General features: G+C 36.2%; 1 protein-coding gene across 6 annotated transcripts; it reads right to left on the bottom strand.

Annotated features, from left to right (window-relative positions):
- Nucleotides 1–2,339: 2,339 nt before the first annotated feature.
- Nucleotides 2,340–24,967, bottom strand: LOC103707296 (sucrose nonfermenting 4-like protein). Of its 6 annotated transcripts, none has more exons than XM_039132780.1 (14): nt 24,829–24,967; nt 23,990–24,628; nt 23,290–23,377; nt 22,606–22,791; nt 16,354–16,488; nt 16,176–16,235; nt 15,299–15,430; nt 12,354–12,488; nt 11,992–12,136; nt 11,687–11,857; nt 4,820–4,883; nt 4,664–4,733; nt 3,326–3,443; nt 2,340–3,247 (listed from the first exon to the last, which is right to left on the bottom strand). In XM_039132780.1, exons 2-14 carry the CDS (start codon nt 24,112–24,114, stop codon nt 3,129–3,131), a joined length of 1,548 nt encoding a protein of 515 aa, XP_038988708.1. In that variant the 5' UTR covers nt 24,115–24,628; nt 24,829–24,967; the 3' UTR covers nt 2,340–3,128. The 6 variants fall into 6 exon arrangements, 5 of the variants coding, with proteins under 5 accessions (XP_038988708.1, XP_008789954.1, XP_026660539.1 ...); XM_008791732.3 differs by having other exon boundaries at nt 15,299–15,388; XM_026804738.2 differs by having other exon boundaries at nt 24,792–24,964.
- Nucleotides 24,968–25,028: the final 61 nt, after the last annotated feature.

Genomic DNA, 25,028 nt, shown 5'->3' with positions numbered 1-25,028 from the left:
TCCTAAAGAAAAATAGAAATTGTGCCCCAATCCCTCAAAATTTAATCTCCTAATATTTGAATTCCATTCCAAATCCAGTCATGAATAAAACACATCAAACAATATGGCCATTCCAATTTTCATTCCAATCCATTTTGATTTTGATATTGATAGCGAACCAAACACACCCTTACATTTATTAACAATAACCAAGGGGATCCCGTGACAAATAAAAACTACATTAGCATATGATTTCTAGTTGCCATACTAAAACAATGTGCAGCATGTATCTATTATGAAGATTGATATGCTCTACCCCAAGTAATGCAGTGCAGTGAAATTGAAAGTAGGCCTTTCATAGTATTCCCTATTTTTCTAATTATGATGAACGGTTTCCCCCAATGAACCAAAATTACCTATCTTTTTTTGTAGCATCTTTGCCAACATCTACTAGCCATAGCCTTCCCTGACCCAGCACTCTGGATTTACCCTTCAACTACACAAGATGGCAGTTTGCCATTAGAGTCATCAAATATTTTTCCACAGAAGAGGCTAGTTCCAATTCATCCCATCATATATTCTTCCAGCTCTCTCAAAAAAAGTCTCGACGTCGACTGCCTCACCACCACCACTTATTCCCTTTTGTTCTCTTTATGTTCTCCAATTTAGGATCACCTATATCATGCGGTACCAAATTCCAAATAGGTCAAAATTTCAAACTTTGAACTGAATTCTAAGACCTCGTTCAAAATCTAAACTATTTTTCAGACGACAGGTGGGAAAACATCATTACAGTTATTGTTCATGACTTCCTAAAGAGATGAGCTCTTTTAGCTTCCAATCATAGCTTCAAACACGAGCATATATAAATTGATGATCGATTTTAGTAATATTATACAATTTCAATTTTCTAAACTATTTTTAGTGACCAAGGAATAATATTTTTTTCTTATAAACAGTTGCATGGATTTGTATGCTATTTTTCTAAAAAAATTATATATCATATGGAACAAATGGACAAGCCATTGAAATGTTATGTGCATTCATATGTTTCCACCAGGATAGCTCATGTATCAATATGTGTATTCTATTATAATTTTATATTTAAAAGAAAAAAATGCTTATTCATAAGCATCTAGTTGCCGGTGCAGTGTATGTTTCCCGAGATCGTAACCCTGACTATTCATATGCAGGCACTGGCAGGCGAATCAAATTGAGTTTGGCTAGCAAATTTTGCACGACGTCATCAAGCTAATTATTGTTTCCTTTTTCATACAATCTAGTTGATGTATATGGATGCTATGGCGATGTCTATTAAACACCATAATATTGGGTATAATAATCGGCATACAATAAAAAAAAAGGCAAAACAAAAACCAGTATGAAAATAAAAAATAAAAAGACAACCCAGTAAATTAAGACATGTGTTATCATCTTCAAAATTTTTCTTCAGCAAAAGAAAGAAAGAAGGGGTGAAAAGGACTAATATGTAGGAATAAAATGGAACGGGCATAATTCAACATGATTTGTTTCCGCATTTAAACCTATATGGATACAGGTACAATAATAGCATTTAATAATATCCATATTTCATTTGCTTTCATCAAAGAAAAAAAAAAAGCGACAAACATAGGAGCACTAATATTTGATATATACCTAACTATTCAATTTTAGAGGATGAGCATTGATGTAATGATAAAGTTGTTTTATTATGACCATAGACTCAAAATATCGATATAGCTTCTCTACATATGCGGATAAAACTGCATACATCTCGTAACGATAAAAATCTCATGCACCTAGTCACCATTTATTATATAAATATCAAATTTTATTTAAAATTTTATCTAATTTATAGCTCTCAAAAACTCCAATAAAAAATAAGTAACAATAAATGGCAGCATCTACTTGCTTTTTATTTATTCTTCTTCTCATACATTGATATTTTTATTTGATGGATTACATCCTAAATAGTCCTTTAATAGTCATTTTTTCCGAAGTATGCAATTTAGCAAAATTATTAGTGTCAACTTAAAAAAACCAAATGATTAATGTAAAACAATCATATCTTCACTTTTAACTACCAATTATATCCATGTTTGTCCATATCTAATTCAAATCCAAGTCCACTTAAAACAAGAACGAATACAAAATTTACCATCCAATTAATACCCATATATATTATATTCATTAAAAAAAGATTTTGGAGACGGATGCCCGGCCCTAACCAAGTCAGATTTGCTACCATGACCAAGACAATGCTCATTATTTTGCATTTACCATGGTGAACGCCGAATCCGCAATCGTAGAAGTGCACATTTAGGTCCTCAGAAATAATAGCTGCTACCCGCGAAAGAGAATCAGAAACCGACAATTAAATGAGAACATAATAGATGCAGTTTTTTTTATGGCAGAACCCCCAGCCAAATCTATGTATACAACAGGAGGCAAGTTTCAGAATGCTCGGACAACAAGTGAAACTAGGTAATGGTAGAAGACCGAGAGAGAGAAAAAGAGATGACGCACCCATCAATGACCATAAATGTACTTTGCGGAGGCTGGTGAGTGGTGATGCACGAACGCTGTCTCCGTTACAAAAAGACTTGATCCAGCCTGATGCAAACTGAGAGTCTCAGACCCAGCTTGGCAAATAGGCCAAGTCCTGTTGCCACAGGGAAATTACTCGAGCTAGATTACGAGGGCTGCTCCCTTCTCTTGGCCCCAGACTCCGCGATGTATATGGAAGACGGTAGCTGCTGATCCCCTGAAGGGCATGACCTCGCCTGCCACTTTCACTTGCAGCACCTGAGTGACATCAAATTTGGCTCATCTCCCACTTTCTTATCTTCCCCACCTTTTTCCTCTTAATGGCATTCCTTTATTAGCACACATATCTTTGGATCTGTGGTCTAGTTAACCATCCAAGCCAGCAAAAGCACATACAGAAACAACAATTATGGAAAACCGGGTTGAAAGAAAATTCCTCATTTACAGACCATTTGTGGTCTTCTCAACAAACACCAGGCTCTAAACCAATGACGCCTATTAAATTAAAAGGAGGAAAAAAGAAAAAAGAAGAAGAAGAAATGATTCCATTTGCCCGATAGAGACGGTAGGCGAAGAATAACGTGCTCACAAGCCAGTATAAACTAGAAGTTACTTGTTGATACTTGAGGCCAACCAAGCAAGAATCTGAATACATCACTCAGAGAAATAATGCCTTCTACACGCTTGCTTCCAGCTTCCACAATGATAACACGCCGGATCCCTAAAATCAAGCAGCAGGAGGATACCAAGAATGAGATTGCAACTGAGAAACTTGAACTTTCTATAGACAAAATATTACCAGGATTTGCCAATCGCTCCATCACTTTCTGCAGAGTATCAGAACGAAGACACATCTGGCATCGCTGCCCGTTAAAGAATCCAAATGGAGCACTCACATCTTGTCCAAGTTGCAGTGCCTGAATTTACCAGAGACAAACGGAAATAGTTAAAATTTTCATTCATTTCAGGCATGGTTGGCAAGATGCCACCGTAGATTCAGAAGATAAAGAAAAGAAAGTCCTCTTTGGTGTTTTTGTTAAATTATTTTCTTCATACAACATGTTCTCTGGCATTTGTTGTGCAGAAGTTGAGAGCCACAAACAATGAGGTAAGGAAACCCAACACAGGAGGGTGGATGCAAAGGTTTACAAAGTACAGAAATTGGAAAACAGACCTAAATAAAATCCTAATCAAATTAAAACTAACATAATGTAATATGGGCTTAGATCTGGATCATTTAAAGAAAAGAAGACCTCTAAACTTTACACAAACTCAAGTATTTTTAATTGCTCACTTCAGTATTCAAATGACTGGTTAAAAACCAAATGACAAAATTTCATATGACATATTAGCAAGTCGACCGACCATCCAAAACAAGGGAACTTCACACCTGGAACTTAGTCTAACTGCCATTTGATGACTAGTCCTAAGCCATTTTATGTCCAGTCCCTCATGTCGATCGAACAGTTAGGCCTCTTTCTATATACCTGATTTATACACTAATTCACAGGCCAGGGACTAAACAAAAAATGGAATAACTTTTCCATCAACGAGGACCAAACATAAGATAACAGTCAATCTAGGTGCAGTTTTGCCCTATCGAAATGAACATAGATGGCTAATAACTTAGTAAAGTCACATGATTGGCCCTTTCTTCAGATGACATTTACAAAAAATATTAAACAAACAGAATAAAATGCCTAAAGAAACCCTTAGACCCCTATAGTTTCAGAAATGTCATGAGAGCTCCTCAGTTGTAGCCATACCCCTCTAAAACTACAAAGGGTATATGATCTAATTATTCTTGCACGAAAAATTTTCACCAGTCCATATATAGGTGGTACACCAGGACATGCAGTGTCGATTATAACAGTACAAGAACACCACCTACTTCAGTGAATTAACCAAGTGTAGAGAACTTGAAGGTGGCTGTCAAATAATTGTACCTTTCACTAGTGACACTTAACGCTACTACCACAAAATATCTATATGCTACGGAGCCTTAATATTGATGGCCTGGTAAAGAAAATACATTATAAAACCTGTTAAAAATTAACCACTTTATGGATAAGAAGTTAGAACCATCAACCAAATGCACTTCTCCCCAAGGTTAGACAAAAAGAATATCAGTCTTTACCTGGTGAATACTCATTTCATCAAGGTGAATATGTGAATAAGCTCTGTCTTTAGCCAAAGCTGTAATATCACTGTGCACAGCATAATAAAGGTTTTTTTTGGTTAAAAAAAGGAACTGAAGCATTCCATCCATACAATAAATTGAAGCATAAGATACCTTCTAGAATATGTATCCAGCAGAGAGTCATTGTCATCAACTATTGGTATTGAACTAACTCGAGCTGTGAAGGCAATCAATACAGTAGCATAAGTGCAAGATGCACAGCGGTGAGAACAAAACCATGAAACTTGCACAGAAATAAAGATGATCATGAATTTGGAAAACAGCAAAAACAAAAAAAAACAGTATCCTCGTGGCATATTAAAAAAAAATACTACATATTGCCTAATGACTTGTCACAAATTTGTATTTGCTTCCAAGTGATATACAATGGCTCATATTTCAGCCAAAAACATACATCCCTAAACATCAAGTTGACCTGCCAAGGAACTCAAAAGGATGCATTTATACAACAAACCAAATGAATTTTATGCAAATATGTTTCCAACTTCACAGGCATCTTTTTGAGTGATAATAGTCATGTTAAAATCTTCTCTAGGAAAAGGTGAGGATAATGATTTTGTAGTATCGTTTAAAGTATCAACTATCACACTTACAATGACCAGAGATTTGCTTGGTCTGAGATAGTGGCATGAGAAGATGAACAAAGTAGTTGAAGGATACATAAAAAGCTAAGCTAGATAAATTTTCTTAGTCTGAACAATTTATATATGCTCGTAGTGATGAACACATTTTTTAAATATTCAGTTACAATCGCATAAATGAAGTCATCTTCTTAAATTGGATTAAACATGAATCTCTTTGATGATAGACACAACCCAGAAAACATTATCGTTCAAGAAATTGCATTATAGTTTTACATAAATAAGGAAAAAGACTCTAAAGGTAGATTTTTTTAGGAAAAAAAAAAAGCAATAAGTTATCATACCAAGTAATCTAGACATATATGGTCATCTACCATGTAAAAGTTCTCCTGATGGCAGATCAGCAAATCAATTATCCACAGTAAAGCAAAAATGTAGAACATTTCCTTAAACAGCTGATCAATAACCTAAGATATAAAAATTGCAGAATAGGGACATGCTTATCACACCTTGCAGTAATTTGTTGATAAATAGAAACAGCCTCAAAACACAAGGAACATGCCCTTCCTCCATCTTTGCCTAGATTGCATTGTGTAATGCCTCCTTGTTGACATCTTCCATGTCATCGGAAGGAAATAGCACACAACACCTTTGCATTCTGTGACTAATCAGATGTTCCATGTACTTAGATTAGTTTAGCTGACTCCCTAAACTGGCACATGCAAATATCCCCTAAATCAGAAACCGTGGTGAAGTAGCATTCATGGAGGTGTCTTAGTTATATTAAGTCCGATGACTTTCTTATATTCATTATTAAATAAAAATCATAAAGTCTCTTTATCAACTCCATGCTTGTGAAATTAAATTTCTAATTGAATATATATAACATAACGGAAATACTATAAATGATATTGTCTTCAAAAAAACATAAGATGATTGCAAACGGTTTTAGCATATCATGTGCTTTAACATGTAAGATGTATCTTTCAAAAAGATACCCTATTGCTTGGAAAAACAGTTGCATGGTTACCAATGTATGTTTGTTAGCCAAATGGATCAACCCAACAGTTTCATAGAACCAACAAGGTTTTACAAAAAGTTAGGTCCTAGATGCAAGCTCAGAGGACAGGTCCAGCACAATGGTTATTTGGAACTAGACCTGGATTTATGCTAGCCAAGGATGGGCTTTAACATTACTGCAATTCAAAGCTTTATAGACACAACTTAGTACCATTTCAGGCCCATTTTTCACCAGGAGTATAGGATGATATGATTTAAGACCGCATTAGATGAATTGTGCAAAAAATGATAACCCACCAAGCTGACAACCACCAGAACCCAAATCATTCTTGGCTGATGCATCAACCAAGTCTCTTCCTCTTGCATTCACCTCCAACCCCTCGATTTCCATGTCCACCTTTATAAAAGAGATATAAACCAAAAATTCTTGAGATGGGGCCACCTATTCCCTTTATCATAGTGTCATATATCCAGCAAATTGTCACATATCGTGACTTCTTTGGAAAATACTTAAGGCCCTGTTTGGGAGAGCTGTTGGCAGTAGAGCTGTTGGAAATAGAGCTGTCTGAAGTAGAGCTTTAATAAAAAACTGTTTGCTGTTTGGTAACTACATTTCTAAAGTGCTGTGGTACTTTAACATGTGTTTGGTAAATAAACTGAGAAAGTACTTTTGTATGACAAAATTACCATAAAGGACATTGCATAGTATTATACAACAAATCATAATAAAACATAACATATATTAATACATAATATACGATATAGTATAATATTACTGTAATGTAAAATAATATTATTATAATATAGTAATATGATATCGCATAGCATAGCATAATAGCAATATAATTATTAGAGTAAATTAATTTTCCATAATATAACATAATATTAAATTATTTAATATAACATATTAATGTATTATAATATAATGTAATATATATTATATTTATAGTATAATACAATAATAAAGATATACAATATTATAATTATTAGTATAAATTAATTTTCCATAATATAACATAATATTAAATTATTTAATATAACATATTAATGTATTATGATATAATATATTATAATATTATATTTATAGTATAATACAATAATAAAGGTATAAAATATTATAATTATTAGTGTAAAAAATTTAAATGTAGATTTATTTATTTATTTATTCATTAAAATATATTTATTTATTATCTTATTTATTTAGTCATTCATTCATTCATTTATATAAATATTTATTTATGCATTTATTTATTTATTTTTTTCTTTTCTTTTCTTTTTTTTCTTTTCTTTCCTTTTCTTTTCTTCTCTTTTTTTTCTTTGCTTTTCTTCTTTTTTTCCTTTTCTTTTTCTTTTCTTTTTTTCTTCTCTTCTTCTCCCTTCCTCTCCCCCATTCTCCTTTCTTCTCTTCCCACGCGGCCAACGGCGCCGGAAGCGGGCCAGACCACGGCGGCTGTGGGAGGGGGCCGAGCCGTGGCCGGCGGCGCCTGCGGCAGTCTTGGCGGCCGCGGCTGCCCCGTGGGAAGTGCTCTCCTCCTGCGAGGCCGACGGCGCCGGAAAGGTGCCGGGCCATGGCGGATGCGGGAGGGAGGCGGGTCGTGACCGCTGGCGGCCGCAGAAGGGGGAGTGCACCTCCTTCTTCTTCCTCTTCTTCGGCACCGCCCCACCGTGGGGACCTCCTTCTTCTTCGGCACCTCCCCTTCCGTGACGGGGACATCATGGCCGGTGGCGGCCGCGGGAAGAGGAAGACCACCCTTCTTCCTCTTCTTCGGCACCTCCCCACCGTGGGGGTGGGGGAGAGGGAGGGGATGCGGCGGCGAGGGAGGAGGGGGTGCGGCGGCGAGGGAGAGGGAGGGGGATTGGGTGGGAGAGGAACAGACGGTGAGAGGTTTTTGGGAGGGATTTTTTTTTAATTGGGGGTATTTTGGTTAAAAATACAGCTTTCCGACAAAGCTGAAAACAGCGTTTTCGGAAAGCTCCAAATTGGAGCTTCTCCCCAAAAGCTATTTTCAGCTTCCCGCAAAAGCTGAAACAGCTTTTCAAAAATTTTACCAAACACTATTTTTTATCGAAAAGTACTTTTGGAGGACCAGAAAATATTTTTTGGCCCTCCAAAAGCTCCCCCAAACAGGGCCTAAATCTTCTTTCAGACAGTCCCTTTGATGCTCAATTTTATTTATCCCAGATCAAGCTCAAATCAGCTCATCTCAAAAGCATACCAATCAATTAGCAAAAACTTTATCTTATACATCTCAAAGTAGTTTAAGCCCATGTCAGGCAGATGTAAGGGAGTCTACAAACAACCCTGCCTTTTGACATACCAATGCAACATTAGAAGTAATAGCATGTACATATTGCCTATTAGTTCAGGGGACATGTCCATTTCATCCATGTGAACTAATTACATTAAAAAAACAAATTATCCTCAACCTATGCATAGCAGAACTAAAATATCAAAGCTTTTTTTTTAGTTGGATAAAACTGATTGCTTTAAAGTATCTATAGGTTCTCAATATAAATAAATGGCTCATATTATTGTATGCTTCCAGCAATACTACATACAATTTATTATATAGCTAATAAAGTTCAATAACATGTCATTATTTACAATCTATCACCAATGTAAAATCTCAAGCAGCCCACTAAAACTAGAAATTTCATCAGCAATGTTAAGAGTTTTGCCAAAACTGATTTGAGTTTTAGCAAGTCCAGGAAGCTTCAGCTAAAATTGATTCCATTCAGTCTAGCTCAGCTGAAACTAACACTGACACACATATACGCACAGGTGCATGCACACACGCACACACAGGAGAAAAACAATTAACTTTGCATTTCATATTTTTTCAGTGAAAACTTGCTCATGGACTATCGGTTGAGAGTTCACAGCCAGCCAGAAAGCAAGCACTGCCCTTTAACTTTTAGTATTTCTTATTTTTCGGTTAAATTTGCTCATGCACTAAAAGTTGAGCCTGCAAAGTATATTTTGCAAGGTAAATCTCAAAATTAAAGTTCCAGATAGATTTGAAAGCAATCCCTCATAAACATTTTGTTGGATTGGTAAATCAGTACAACGCAAGACTGTCAAAAGACTCAAAACCAAGGACAGCAGAATAGTCTCGAACCAGGCAATTCCGAGCAAGCGAAATTCGGACCGATACTGAGACGATTCGGCCGGTTAATCTGGTTCCAAACCAAAGTGTATTTTTATAGACACGCCTCTAGGTCCTTTCCCTCTCTCTCGATTCTTTACTCCCTCACTCCCACTCCCAATCTCTCAATCCTCCTCTCCCTCTCTCCCTCTCTTGATTCTCTTCTCTCGATCCTCATCTCCCCTCTCCCTTCTCTAGCGATGCTCAATGCTCCACAACGATGATGGCTTCATAACAATGATATTGGGTAGGGTTCATGTTCCGCAATAATGACAACTCCATGACTAGGGTTAGCATTTCATCGCCACTGCCGACGAGATATACCACTATCTCTCTCGATCTTCCTCCCCCCTCTCCCCACTCTAAATTCTCCATAATGACAAAGCTCTACGACGATTATGCTGACAAGGGTTAGGGTTCCACGATGACAATAACTCTGCAACTAGGGTTGGGGTTCCGTCGTCACTGTCACTATCGACGAGGTGCGCCTCTCCCGCCTCCCCCCCCCCCTCTTCTCTCCCTCCCTCTCCCCCTTGGTCCTCCGATATTGGTTCCACGAAACTTGGTTGAAACCTTCCTCATCTTCACAAAGTATCACATGACATTTCAAATTCATGAATTATGACATCTCTACAAAAAAAAATTAAAAAATTGTTCTTCCAACAGGAATGCATAAATTTGGAGTATAAATTCTCATAAATAACATGTCAAAATTTCAAACTAGTGTTTAACATGTTTCTCTAACGGTCTAACCAGTACTAACATTCTAAATTTACTCAAGAGTTTTGTGTGTATTTTTGTAATGATCTTTAACAGCGTTAATAAACTTTCACATCACATGATATAGCCCAAGGCTCCAAAGAATACAATAAACTATAGATACATAGGAAACATTTGCAACTTATTTTAATTTTTTTATTTTCTTTTTAATTACTTTCATTTTCTGGGTAAGACTCTAAAACTTGGATCCAAACCACCAAATATTTTGAAACTGAAATTCATTAGGCTGCAAAAAAAAGTTAAACCTTTTCATGGCATCTTCCTTTCAAGGCAGTCATCCGACCTAATCATTGCTCCATCACGCATGCTTCTAATGTTTTCGACAAATCAAATAGGATAGTTTTCATTCTTGGACCACCAAACTGTCTCTATTTAAATTCTTTCATGAGTTTCATTTTAATCAACCAAACTGTCTCATCAATTTTCTAAAAAAAATTGTTAATAATCTAAAAGTACAGTCACAATAATTGACCTTCAACACATAACACAATTTTGTTTGCTGAGAACTCTGTTCATTGTAAATTCTTATTTTCTTATGATTGAGTTATATATTGTTTTACATACAAAAATGAAAGTATCTATCAGTTTCCATTCCTTAGTATAGTATAGTTGGAATCCTCTACCTAGGATAATGCACCTACTTCAGAGTCTTTCCGGAATCTCGAACCTACACCCACTTCTTAAGCACTTTCTTACTGAAAATGCTTCTAAAATATCCTTGCACCTACACCCACTCTTGATTATAATGGTGAATATGAAAGCAACAATATTGGGGTAATGCGGTCCCTTTGACAATTGATGAAATTGTTCCTAATAATCTTGCTTTAGGATAAGAGTCATTTTTAGTGTAAATAATGCGCTCTGTTTGGCTCCGCTATAATTGTCATTTCCAATTATGCTAGTTTATTGAGATCTTCCTAATTTACAAGTCATAGTTACAGTTACAAGTTCTGTCACTCATAGAAGATGCATAAGCCTGTAATAAAGGAAATATCTAAAACCGAAAAAAGAATGTCCAAGCCAGGATTGAGAGTTACACTGCTGGTGATTTTTGTGTAATAATTCTGAGAGGTTCTTAACATCAAAATAGCAATATCAGCCTGGTTATCATCTTTTCTGTTTGTCAACAATGTTGAACCACCCAACACATAGCATACAGGGAGTAAGAAAATAAAGAAACAAGAAGAAACAAAGAACAGAAATAATAGACAGAACACTTTACATACATTTATTTGCACAAGTGTATGGTGAATTTCAACTTTCACTTTTGGCCCAAGTAATGATGATGCATAAATATAAATAATTATATTTAATACTTATATTAAGCATCAAAATCCACCATAAAACAAATGGTAACTACAATGTATTTGTCAAGATTTAATTGCAATTAGTATTTAGTTCATTCAGTTACTAAGAATTAAAGAGAATTCCACCTTGCACTAACAGAGATAGAGCAGCACTAAGTGTTGCGTTTGGTCTCAACATTGCCAATGGTCTCCCATTTGGTTCCCCAATTTTGGGGACCCATGTGCCCAAAGGAATAGTACATATAGGTTGTTGCAAAACGGGCAAAGTAGAACAATGTTTAAAGTGCCTGCAAATACCTGAAATTAAGATCAAAGCTCTCATGATTACATCAATAATATGGGCTAAATGAAGCTTGAATATAAGTACCACAAAAGAAATTCCAACTATAAGTTCAAATGATCATGGGTAAGCAGGCTTGTATAAAGCTTACATTTTAATATTCCTGAGAGGGATGCAACATGCAGCAACTGAGAAAATGACCCATCCGATGATGATGAATGAATGATTGGAACAGTTGCAACCTCATTTTGCAAAATCTTCAAAGCTACATCTTTCAATGAATCATAGGGACCAGCCTACAGACACCAAGTACATTCAATATATAGATCTCAAGGTGACATTTAAAGATATGTATGAAAATATGGCAAAAAAAAAACATGCTAGATGTATTTAAAAAAAGTCATATTCAAAAGGCATTAGTGACTGCCACTGAATTGCAGCCAAACCATATCAAAGTTTGGGTAAGAAAGAAAGAGATCGACAGAAACAGAAAGAAATCTCATGGGAAGTTACATGGATTAGCTGCCTCCGAAATGTTCTTCCATGTGTATCCATTTGCCTATGGAATTGTTGTTTTGCCTCCTTCCAAGCAGATATTGTATGTGTTTCAAGCTCCTCTTCTGTTAGATTTGATCCATGATTACTGAGCTGCAATGAATAAAAGGTTACAGTAGTATTATACTTAAGAAAACATCTTCTGTCAGATTTGATCCATGATTACTGAGCTGCAATGAATAAAAGGTTACAGTAGTATTATACTTAAGAAAACATAAAAAAGATTGTTTACAAAAATAATGGGTCAAGAAAAAGAAAAAGAAGAGGAAGAAAAAGTCAATGAAACATAAAAGAGAAGAAAAGAATGTCCACAAAACTACACATCCAATCACAACGAATTAATATAGTAGCATGGTAGCTCATACTAGATGGGCAACATACATCAGAACAAAATACAACTGAAATAATCGAAACATGCATGCCAAACAGGAAGAAGCATAATATGGCCAGGTTGAAGAACACAATGCAAAACAAGAACAGGAAATAAAGATAGTTGTTGGCAACTTAGCAGATCAAAATTTTCACACTATAATCATTTCTTAGTATTTAAGTTTCTATTTCTGATTATATACATAATAATCATTGAAACGAACTTTTTTATATGATGGATTATTTATGACCAAATAATTTCAGTTTACTATGTCGCTGAAATGGCGCCTCGCACCAAAAGGTTAAATCGTGAGAAGATCTTATCAATCAAAAAAAATATATCTCAACTATACCGTTCAAATAAATTTATAAATACCACATGCAGTCCAAAATTACGACAATTACAATATCTTTAAGAATCTACATAACAAAACAAACTTCCACATATAATCTTTCGCATATTTTCAATTTGAGTAAAAATAAATGTTTGGTAACTTGGTTAAATTAGATTAACAACTTTAACAAGATCAAAATGGTTTAACAAATCTTTTCATATGAATTTATTCTAACCAAGTTAATTTATTTTCCCCATTTTATGGGAACAGGCCAAAATTTTGAGGATCAATTGGCACAATAACAGAGTAGAAGCAGCAGTTGCAGGCTCAGGTGCTGCTGTATCTATATTCCCATCTAGGGTTGGTGGCGCTGGTGGAAAGCATGGTTGACAATAATCGAAGCAATAAGATGTCTCACTTGGGCCTCTATGGCACGACCAATCGATAGAAATTCTCCAAAATTTCACCTTCGTCACATATTCCATATATCACACTATTGGTAATAGAAAGACTAAACAGAAAGAGAACTAAGAAACGATTTGAAGCAAAAAAGAAAAAGATCAAATCCTAGCACATTTTTTTGAGATAGCTACCCCATTTTTTTAATATGGTACTTTAACAACGGTACCAATTGGCAAGCCATTTGTGAACAACTTATATTTGACTCAGTAAAACATCAGTTAACTAGCAACCAAGCCAAGCTTGAGCCAAGAATCTAAGCTCGAAAAAGCTTTTAAGGTGAGCTTGAGCAATGGCCACCTCAGCAATATAAAGTTCTCTTCTCTATATTAGCATCATGTTGGACAATATATATTTCAATTGTCTGCCAATCTATTTCTTTATGATTTAGAAACATTTCAGGCACTAACTTGAGGTTTACAACCAATTAACAACAAGAAATGGAAGGGGAGTACCTTGGAACTATGTGTGCAGATCTATTAGTCTACTAGCTGAGATCTTCCTCCAAAGATCCATATGAAATATGGAACTACAAAGTGAATGGTGGAGTCTTCACCCCAAAATATCCTACCTACAGTTCTGCAGCTGCTTTTAGATCTCTCCAAAATCTCACTCTAGCACCTGCTTTCAAGGTGCTGTGAACCTTGAACCAAGGTTCGCCATCTTGATATCAGACCCTATACCAATACCATGCTGCTAAGTGTTGGTATGCCCGGTACATGGTTGGTTCAGTATACCGAGAATCGGTATACCACCCCTACCGAATCTTGGTCCAGTACGGTATGCGGGTACGAGGTGGTACACACCAGTACAACGAACCTTGCTTTGAACTGTTTTGACAGCTCCATATAATCCACTCCAATACCCTAATCCGCTCCCACATCCACTCTCGATCATGTAACTCGAAATGGAGTATTTGATGTGCCATTTCTGAGAAGCACATTCATGGCATGAAACTAATCAAGCCAAGCTCAAGCTTGGAAATTGGGGACACTCTAGCACCATTTTTTTCCCAGACAAAAGTTGAACCAAGTTGAAAGAACTGAACATGAATGGGGACAGCTATGAATGATGTATGAGCTTTATTACAATAGCATTAATGAACATCTAATTGTTTTACATTAATAGAATTATTTTACAGCATCAATCAGTCCATTCAAAAAGAGTTTAACTAATCTGATTAAAAAAAAAAGCGCAAGAATATATATCATGTAAAATGAAAGTCAAGATTGCAGTCTGATCCGATCGGTCTTGACACAGCTTATAAAGTCAACCTGACCCTTATTCCTAAAAATAGGCTTCATTAACCTTTTATTTACTCACTTTTTGGGAATGCAAAAACTAGCTGTATTATCTTCCACATCACTTTCTTAACTTCAAGGATACAATCCATTGAAAGATTATGCTGCACATTTTATAATTTAAGTGCCAATGCAGGAGAATCATGCAGTAGACAAGCCACCACCAATTTTAGAACAATGAAGAAGGTAAAGAATAGCCAGCCATATCATCCAAGCAACAAGGAACAGACACAAAGGAATCCTTTCTAAGTGAGCACATTCCATAAATTGGAACAGCTCTATACAGAAAGAATTACTTTATTTAAGCAAATCAAGCCAATGCATGATTCAAACAGTCAGTATGACTGAAGAAGCAACTATGACTAACAATTTTCCTGAAATGAAGAATGATATGATCTTGGGCAAGAATAAAACCACCAAGAAATAATTCCATACACACCTCTTGCAGAATTAATATGAAGTCCAGCGCACTGAGTACTCCAACAAATTGCCCCCGGTATGAGTTCCATAAAGGAGCAACAGGAATTCCCTGTAGACAATTTGATTTCAGATAGCAAGAATAGATGACTACCTGACAAAAGCCATTGATCAATAAATAAGTAGAAGGTATACATCAAATTTATAGTTTGTCAACTGTGGAAAAAATAACTATATCCAGTGTTAATGGATTCAGATTGCCAACGTGTCTTGTAAATGTGTTGCCAAGATGTCAAATGAACTTCAATCATGGGCTCCCTGAATCTAAGTCACTAATTGATTGGACAGGCACTGAGAGGACTCAACAATCCCCAAGAAAGCTCTATATCAGTCTCTCCAGAGTTTCTTAAAGATCATGTTGCAAGCTCATGTGTCAATCTGCAGTTAGGAGTTAAAATTTTCTCCCTAGAAACTTGACAAGATTATTTTTTTATATCCACTAACCAAGATAATGCACATTTTTTTTCATAACATTGTGGTAAATTATTATTTCAGAATTATGTTATGATTATTATGAACTAAAGATATCAAACATATGTTCAACAGAACATGAGTGTATTAGATCATTGCATTTTGCAAATTTAAGTGCCTCACAACCTATAAAAAAATGAATGCGCAAAAACAACGCTTCTTTTGTCAATGAGAAAAATATCAAAGAGTGAAAACATCCCATCAGTTTTTACTATCGAACAGTTTTGCAGGACATAGAAATAAATACAATAAGGCATAATGATTGGATAAAGAAAGAAGGAACACAGAGTAACCTTTTCGAGGTATGATAATATGATATATTCCAAAGGTAACTCTTAATCAATTCCATCCTTTAAGACTATAGGTACCTGCTCATAGAGGATATGAAAAGCTTGCTTGACAGGCAAATTAACATCAAGAGCAATGACCTGAAATCACATGTGCACTTTCATCAGAAGACTGAAGAATGTCAGCAACATTACAGTAAAAAATAATGAGAGAATTTATTGAGACAATGTTAATGGCTAATCATGAAACCAATTATACCTTTCCTGACTCCGGAAGCAATTCATAAGCAGTAAACATGGACAAGAATGAAGAAATACGATGGCGAGAGACCTCTATATCAGCCTCTGAAATCCTCAAAGTTGCCTCCTGCAGGGCAGCACCTGATGATGTGGCCTATTTGGCATAACAGAATTGGCAACAGAGAAAAGATTAGGACAGTGAAACCAATTATATATCAAGCCACTAATATCAAATTCTGCTGACTCAGCTCCATCTACTTATTTTTGCTGGTTATATAATGATATCTAAAATATATAAATGGAAAAAAAAAAGAATATTAAAGATTTCCCTTCTAGTTTCAACCTGAGAGTATCAAGACCGCTGGTTGGGCATCTTTCTTCTTTCACCGGTGACAATAACTAATAAGAATTCAAGAATGCAAGAAACCCCTCATAGTCCCCAAAGAAAACGAAGGGCTAGAAAAACTAGAATCAATTTAAGGCTAAACTATTTATTTTCAATTATTTTTACTACAATATTTAGTGTTTAAGGTTCCATGAAAGTACAAATATTACTTTTGTTAGTATATCTCTGTTTTTTTTAGTTAGGTGGGTAATCTCAAGGGGGTAGAGTTTTAGGTCATTTAAGAGTCCTATTACGAGTCAAATTATGTCGTCCAAAATTCATTATAGAAAAGTTAAGAGTCCTTTTAGGATTACAAAAAAGAAAAAAATGGAGCTGTTTAGAAATTTATAACTAGGGGCCCATGGGAAGTGACAATTTTCTATCACTAATAAAGTATTTTTTGAATTAAATTAGTGCTCCTGTGGAGAGTTTCCCTCGACTTGTCTCTCCTCTTTTCTCTCAACTTCCTCCCTTCTCTGATTTCCCTTCCTCCTAAGTCCTAATATTTTTCTCTTTCAAATTGATCTTTTCTGCAGCAATTTTTTACTATTTGTATAAGAAAAATAAACAAGAAATGTCAAACAGCTTCTTCTCAAGCAGGGGATTCAATAAGAGTGGATTCTGGGCATCTGGCATTTGTTTGAAGCACAAAAAAAAAAAAGCAAAATTTTTAACAGCCCTAATTTTTAAAGGAGTGGCAATGATAACTTAAGTAGCCATACTAAAAGAAGCCACCAGCCAAAATACCTAGGGGACCAGACAGTAAGATCCCTTGACCATGTTGGTGGGCAAGGTAGTGAATGATATAAAGAATGAAGACAGCAAAAGAAAGAGAGCAGGGGAGAAAAAGGGGAAAAAACAAAAGCAAGAATAAGAATAAGATAAGGGGGGAAAAGAAGGAAAAAGAGAGAAAGGGGAGGGAAAAAGCATAAAGAGTTGGAAAATGATGATGAGTAAAGGAAGAGAGTTACAGGTCATGATTTGTATTAGCTTAAAGTACCTTAGAGCTCACATCAAAATGTACTGTCTCAAAAATTAGTTGGGCAGCCATCTAGGCATTTTAGAGACTGGCTGCTTCTGCTTGGACCATGCATGACCTACCACACAACTTCTCCTCATGAAAGCACCCAGGTAGATTAGAACATTCTTCAAGCATAAAAGGTCAGTCAGCTTAAGGCATGGATAGCACAGATCAAGCAATGTATGCTAAAGGCCGGGGAATTTATTTTCCAGGTTAAGATTATTATTTGGATTAATCAGATGATTTCCTTAAATGAAGTATGGAGAAGAAAAGGGATAAGGAGAGGGAGGTTGCAATTCACAATGGCAAAGAGAGAAAGAGAGAGGAGCTGAGAAGAGGATAACCAGCAGCTCTCACCAACCAATAAATAGACAAAAGACAGGACAACCAGTGCATCCTGCCCATAATTTTTCCCCTTTTTTTTCTCTCCCCCCCCCCTTCTCTCTCTCTCTCTCTCTCTAAACTACTACTTTTTTCCCTCCTTTATTCTTCTTCTTCTTGCAGCTCTTCATTGGACATCTTCCCACAAACACAAACACCTGGCCACTTCGAGAAATCCACCTTTTGTTTTTTGGACAATGTTAACTTGGAAGCTGAAGAAGTCAAATTTGCTAATATTAACTTACACATACCCATGGTTATGACAGGCAGTCCCTATTCCATAATTCCATCAAATTGTAGCCAACTCCATCACCTAAGCATATATTAAGCACACATATTATCTAAATAAAATCATTTTATCCTTAAAATTAAACATACATTTTCAGATACTTAAGATACACACTCTAGAGTATTTACTTAAGCATATCTGTTTATTTTAGAGTTTGGACAGCCTTTTCCAGGGAGAAAGTATGTGGCAACCCCTAGAATAGACTTCGTTGTGATAGGAGATGAATAAAATACACGAATAAGGATGAGCATAAGGTTATCATGCACCCAAAGGTTCATTAGTACTCTCCCAAGGGAATTTTATTTTTTATTACATATTCACAAGAATCACAACTAAACATTCATGTTACTCAACAATCATTCGCTATGGATATGTATATATACCACATGCAAATTAAGTATGTTATGAGTTTGCTCGGTAATATCCATGTACTCTGTATTCACATGGAAGGGCTAAATTCATGAAAAAGTATCCTTTTTTTACTAGATACGACTAGCAATTCCTATTTATTTGTTATATAGAGTTGACCATGGATCAATTCCCTTTCATTTGGAAGATTGAATATAACAATAATTTAGAGTGTCATGCAAACTTACCCAAAACACATACAGAGCCCGGGGCATCCCATTCAATCGGATTGGAATGATAGTTTCTCATTCTCAATATGTAAAATGAAAAGTTTGATCAAGTCAGCAAATTGTGGTACACTAGGCCTTCTAATTAAGAGTTTTATCTAAAAGATTCACAAAATAACTAGGACATTTCAAATACCACACGAGTCATTGGACATGCTAGTTTGGTGTACCCAATTTGATTCTTTGTATCATAGAATCAACAAATTCCATTCCGCATTGTTCACAAAATTCACGGTCTTCTTTTTCAACTCCGATCACTAGATAATTTCCACATGCACAAATTCTACCTTTATGGGTCCAAATATCACAAAACAATCCATCTTTTTCTGGTCTATTGGTTTTATAACAAAACGTACAAACCTCTCAGGTCTCCATTAGGTAGGATTTTGTTGGTTGAGGACCTTATTTGTTGAGGAGAAACTGGCCCAATTCAAAGTTGTTGATGTTTATATTGGTTGTTCATCAATTAGAAATTCTGAATCATTCATATCAAGCTTCCTTCATATTAATCTAAAAGTTCACAAATACAAGGAAATGATTCAGTTCTAGAGTCAAATTCGTAGTTCTCAAATAAGCAATCGAAAAGATTCTGGAGCAGCCCTCAAGTACAATTCCTTCAACGATCGTAGCACCAAGTACTTCTTCACAAGCATTACTATGATTAGATTCATAATTAGGTATCTCTTGTAAAATACAAGCAACACCAAATTCCTCTAGAGCCCAAACTTCCATATCTCCTCCTCGTAGTCCACCTCGGCTGGCCCTTCCTTCAAGAAGGAGAATATCCTGAGTATGAAGTTCGACAAATAAATGCACATCGAGGTGCGGTTGAGGAACAAGGGGACCTTCTCTAGCATAGGATGTCAGATAGTAAGGGGCTTGCGCTAGCATTGAAGTGGCACCTTTTGTTTAGCTCTCATTGGGAAAGGGATTAGCAGCATTCCATGCCTAAAGACATACTTAACTTGCAAATGCACATGTACACAAGCATGCATAGGGCTACTAGTAATTGGGTTGGAACGGGTTGAGTCAGATACGGATCCAGTCAAATGTTTGTCAACCTGAACCCAACTTGTTCATTAAATGTGTCAAAAATCCACAATCAACTCAACCTTTTTACTAAATAGATAACCTAACCTGACCCACATAGCCTATTTCATAAACAGGTCAAATTGGGTTAAACAGGTTAAATGGGTTTTAAATGAATTAAATGGATCTTTAAATGCTTTAAGCATGTCGTGTAGGTCTTAAACAGCATGGGTCATGATCTGACCCAGCTATTAAATAAGTCAAAACAGGTTAAACAGTCTATAGCTCCAAACTTAAACCCAACCCATTTAATGAATGAGTTAAGTTAGGCCAACCTGTTTTTGACCTTGACTTGTTTATATCAAACCTGAATTTGCTTAAGCCGAGTCAGTTGCGATCGAGTTGATGGGTCGGGTCATAAAGTATCAATCTACACAAACATACAGGCATGCATCTATAGGAATTACATATAAAGTTACTAAAATATGTGTTACTTATTATTAATTATGTACTAATATGTTGCTAAAGTTGACATCTGAGTGCATATATTATGTCCCTATGTCTATAAACTACAAAATCTAACAACTACATCAAAGTTTTTTAAACCTATCCAGCCATCTAAGATGACTCCTTAAACAACAACACTGGATCCTAGCACAAATTCATAAAGCTTAACCATCCAAAAACCAATTGACTATTCAAGTTTTGCCCCATATCTTTCACTGAAATATTTAACCATTTTTTCCCGCACAATCATTAACTGTGACATTTTTGCAAGCCTCATCACACATTTCCTAAACCATTATTCTTTAAAAAGACTATCTATGGTTCACAAATTAGAAAAGAAACATTATTTTCTGAAGGACAAAGTATTCAAACAATCTTTTCAATTTGAAAATCACCAAGATAAAGAAAAGCATCTAAAGAAATACTTTTCACAAGTTTTCAAGACCCGGTCTTGATATTGACTGGAGACCAAGTTCATATGATACCAACACACCCTCATGTTGACACAAGATATACTTCAACATCCTAATACCATCCATGGGCCTTTTCCCCCCTTGCTTTATGATTTTTTACAGTTGTTATGCCTTGTCCAGGGATTGTTTAGGTCATATATTAGGGCTAGGTGAGTGTTAAGGTGCATGATTGGGTTTTACGTTATATATTTAGTCAGGGTTTGTTTACATTCTCTTTCTCCCCACTTGTTCCCTGCTTTCTCCATTCAAACACCAGCAATGGAGAAAAAGAAAAAAAAGAGAAGAAGAAAAAGGAACGGTGCCTTTTTGACTGTGTCCGGGTTTGTATAAAATAAGATTAGCTAGTATCTATCATGTACAACTTGGTGCCTATTGTTGCCAACTAGGTCAACCCCCTTCTAATAGGATTGAGGTCTCAAGTGCATCCCAAGATCGGTTACTCACCACTCAGATCCAAGACAGCAAATACGAACTGAGACCAACTAGGTCCTCAATCCATAACCTTTCATATTTACTTGAGAATAGAGGCATTGACATCTTTAACCATATAACCAAATCTCCATAGGTGCCATCGAGTATGAACAACATTCGATCATAAAGCATCTAATTAGGTGTCAGAGAAAACAGAACCTTCTAGTAGGTGCACATTGTACACCATACCCCATGCCTAATGCACAATAACGAAGGTATTGTTTCACATGTGCATAAATTAGTAAAGCCTCTCTAATTGATAACTTAATCAATATCGGCATATGACAAAATTAAGAGAGTCATTCCAAGTTTTTAAAATTTTGACCACCAAAACTGCTCAAGTTCTGACAGTTTCAGCTACTTTTAATGACTTTTAGCCAAACTATACCAGTTTTCACTGAAATTAACATATGCAAGACTAAACCCTGTTGTTAGCTTAGGTCTCCATTTTTCTCCTTGTGTGCTTCCTAATAGCTGTTGAATCAAGCCTTTTTGAAGCCTATTCACAACTCTAATTGCTAAGTCTATGTTTGATTTGGGAACAAGAAAATTGGAATAGGATAGTTGTGCCTCATGGAATCGGTTATTCCACTCTTTTTTATTTCTTTTTCACAACAATTTCTAGATAAACTCAAACCTGAGGATGTTTTTGTGCATAAAAACAAAGGAAGCAGGTACAGATGAGGGCTTCATGCTAGGCATAGCTTCTGACCACTTTTATCCTCGGAATAATTATGCCTGGCATCAGCAGCTTTCACTAGAATACATTCCAGACCTCCTGCCTGCTTCCTTCCCAAACAAAATGCAACCAAGTGTTATTAAATGGAAGGAAATTTTTTAGGATTGCGGTGTCAGGTTGTCAAGGATACAATATTTAGAAAAAAAAACATATTAATGTTTTAAATTCATACGTGCATATAAAAGTGTTTATCTACAACAATATGAATAAAGTTATACAAGTTGACAGCATCTGTAAATTTTTATGCCAGATGTACATACTTATGCACATCTATGTACATGACTGACATAAATGTATGCCATCTAAAGAGCATTAGTCACAAAAGCTGATTGTCAACTTACTGCACATTGGAAGGTTTCGTAGTCTACATCCATGTTCATTCTGCTGCCGGGTGTCTCAGGGCTCAAGACTGCAGGCATAAGATCAGGTCCCTGAGTAAGAAGCAACGTGTTCACTATCCCATAATTCCCCACCACATAAGGTTGCCGTTCATCATGCCGCCATTCCCCATCAACATAGAACTTATACTGCATATGAAGGGGCATGAAGAAAATAAGCCAAAGGCCCAAAAGAAACAGATGGAATATTAACACATTCAGAGGCATGACATAATTACACATTGTTCTTTAAATGGATGTGGACATATACCAATGTGATGTGATGCTCTGGGTGTCCACATATCTGCATAAATATCCGCATGTGGTGCTTTTTTTCATGGACAGGTGTTTTACTGTTTTCATGTAATAATTCAGACCTTAGTACTTGTGCAGTGTAAAGCAAATATTTTGACCTTGGATCTTAGATCTTAGACATTTTCAATTGTGATTGTGAAGAAGGTAGCCATGTTTTGAGTATTCTATGAATCATCTTTAAAAAAATAAAAAATCATATCCAACCAGTAACTCAATTAGAAAGAGAATAAATAGTTTGTACATGTTATATAATTAAAAAAATGACATGGATGATGCTAACAAAATCAAGAATCAGAAACCTAGCATTCATAAGTATAAGAACCAGAATCTGACCTGGTGAATGCCGGGTGCCAAGTTCCATATAGTTTGAAATACAGAAGGACAACCTTCTACAGGGGACATTGGTATAAGGTCAGTCCACCTGAGACAGATAATTCAACAATAGGCAGATCAGTTAAAAAATAAGGATGCCAGAGTTAAATAGAGGCTGATACATCTACCCAACTCTAAAATGTAGAAAGTCACCATATGATGAAAACATAACTTTAATCTTGTAAACGAGTATCAACGAAACAGCAGGTTTAATCTATAGCTAGTCAGAAGCAACACATACATGAGCATGTGCCTAAACTTCCATACAAACACACACATGCATGAGTGCATCCCTTATATGATGAATAGTTTGGTATCAATTTACAAGATTATGGTCGTGCTACTTTCGCACTAACTTCTATCAGTGGCCTACACCAGGTATTTGATGAGGACCCTCCCTGAAATTCCTATTCCACTAGATTATAAACTCCTAGCACTCTATATCCTTAGATTAACCTTCAACAGTTCTAGCATTGATAAGTACCATTGTAACATTTAAAGGATACTAAATCTAATGTAACATGTCATTGGAAAAAAAGTAGCAAAAAGAAAAAACCTTTCTTCAACAAATATTAGAAAATTAGCTTTAATAACAAATATAAACATACCAAAGAACACATTATGCACAAGAGGGAATGGGTGGGAAATGATTGAATCTGACCTTGTGAACGTTCCGGTCAGGAGGACCCTTCTCCCCCCATATGGCCACACAAACCGCGTTGGAACTGCCACCCCGCCTGAGACTCCAGTTGCATCTTTTGAAGGATTTGTCCCGGGTGAAAACATTTCTCAGAATCTTCCAACAAGAACTACCCAGTAAACAGTGCCCGAAAATATTCTTCTGTTGCGTCTGGTTTCTTCCGGAAAACAAAAGTATTAGCCCTCTCGAACAACCATCTCCTACCCCAATACTTCTCCTCAACACAAAACCTCATGGAAACTAAGGATCGAATGGAGCATGTTCCGTTGCACCAAAAATCCCCCAAGGAAATAAAACCCCCCAGCCCTGATTTGAGCTTCTTCCTGCAACGGGATCCTCCACAGCATCGCAGAGGACCCCTCAGTGATCACGCATTCCAAGCCAGAAGATTACCAGAACCCAAAAGATGCAAAGAATCACCTATTAATCCCCGCAATAATGCCACCTTTCGCACCCAAATGCCGCTCCTTTCGACTGATGAATTGAAAAAAAGCCAAACTCTACAATTCCCCCAGAGCAACTACCTTGGGATCCAAAACATCGAACCCTAAGATCTTCTCGATCCTAATCGGAAACCCTCATCAACAGTGTCTGCAATCTCTAGAATCAAGAATTAAAGGTCAGAAATAATATTAAAAATTCGACGGTAACTGTGCCCGCGAAGATTAATTAGACAAAGAAACGCAAGCCTATTTTTCAGGAAAAATTAAGAAAAAATAAATTGAGAAAGCAAAATGACCAGAGATCAAATTGAAACCCTAACCCTTGTGGAGACTGGTAAAGGAACCCAGAAATCTTACGGGCATTGTTTTGAAATTTCGGAAGGAAAAGGAGTAGAGAAAAGGGGAGAAGAAGAGAGGAAGAGAGCGAGCGAACGCCGGGCGAACGAGCGAACGACGGGCGAGAGAGGGGGAGGAAATAGGAAACTAAGAAAATGATAATATTCAGAATTTTTCTCGTTTATTTATTTCGAGGTATGAAGAGAAATTAGGGCTAAAAC

The sequence above is a fragment of the Phoenix dactylifera genome, chromosome 13 (genome assembly GCF_009389715.1).
Source record: "Phoenix dactylifera cultivar Barhee BC4 chromosome 13, palm_55x_up_171113_PBpolish2nd_filt_p, whole genome shotgun sequence".
NCBI classification, from domain to species: Eukaryota; Viridiplantae; Streptophyta; class Magnoliopsida; order Arecales; family Arecaceae; genus Phoenix; species Phoenix dactylifera.
This window is presented reverse-complemented; position numbering and strand designations above follow the sequence as displayed.

Coding starts and splice junctions, on each gene's coding strand:
- LOC103707296 (XM_039132780.1), bottom strand. CDS start 24,114: ATGTTTTCACCCGGGACAAATCCTTCAAAAGATGCAACTGGAGTCTCA. Junction 23,378..23,989: donor CTGACCGGAACGTTCACAAG/GTCAGATTCAAT, acceptor TATCTGTCTCAG/GTGGACTGACCTTATACCAA. Junction 22,792..23,289: donor TGGCACCCGGCATTCACCAG/GTCAGATTCTGG, acceptor CTTCATATGCAG/TATAAGTTCTATGTTGATGG.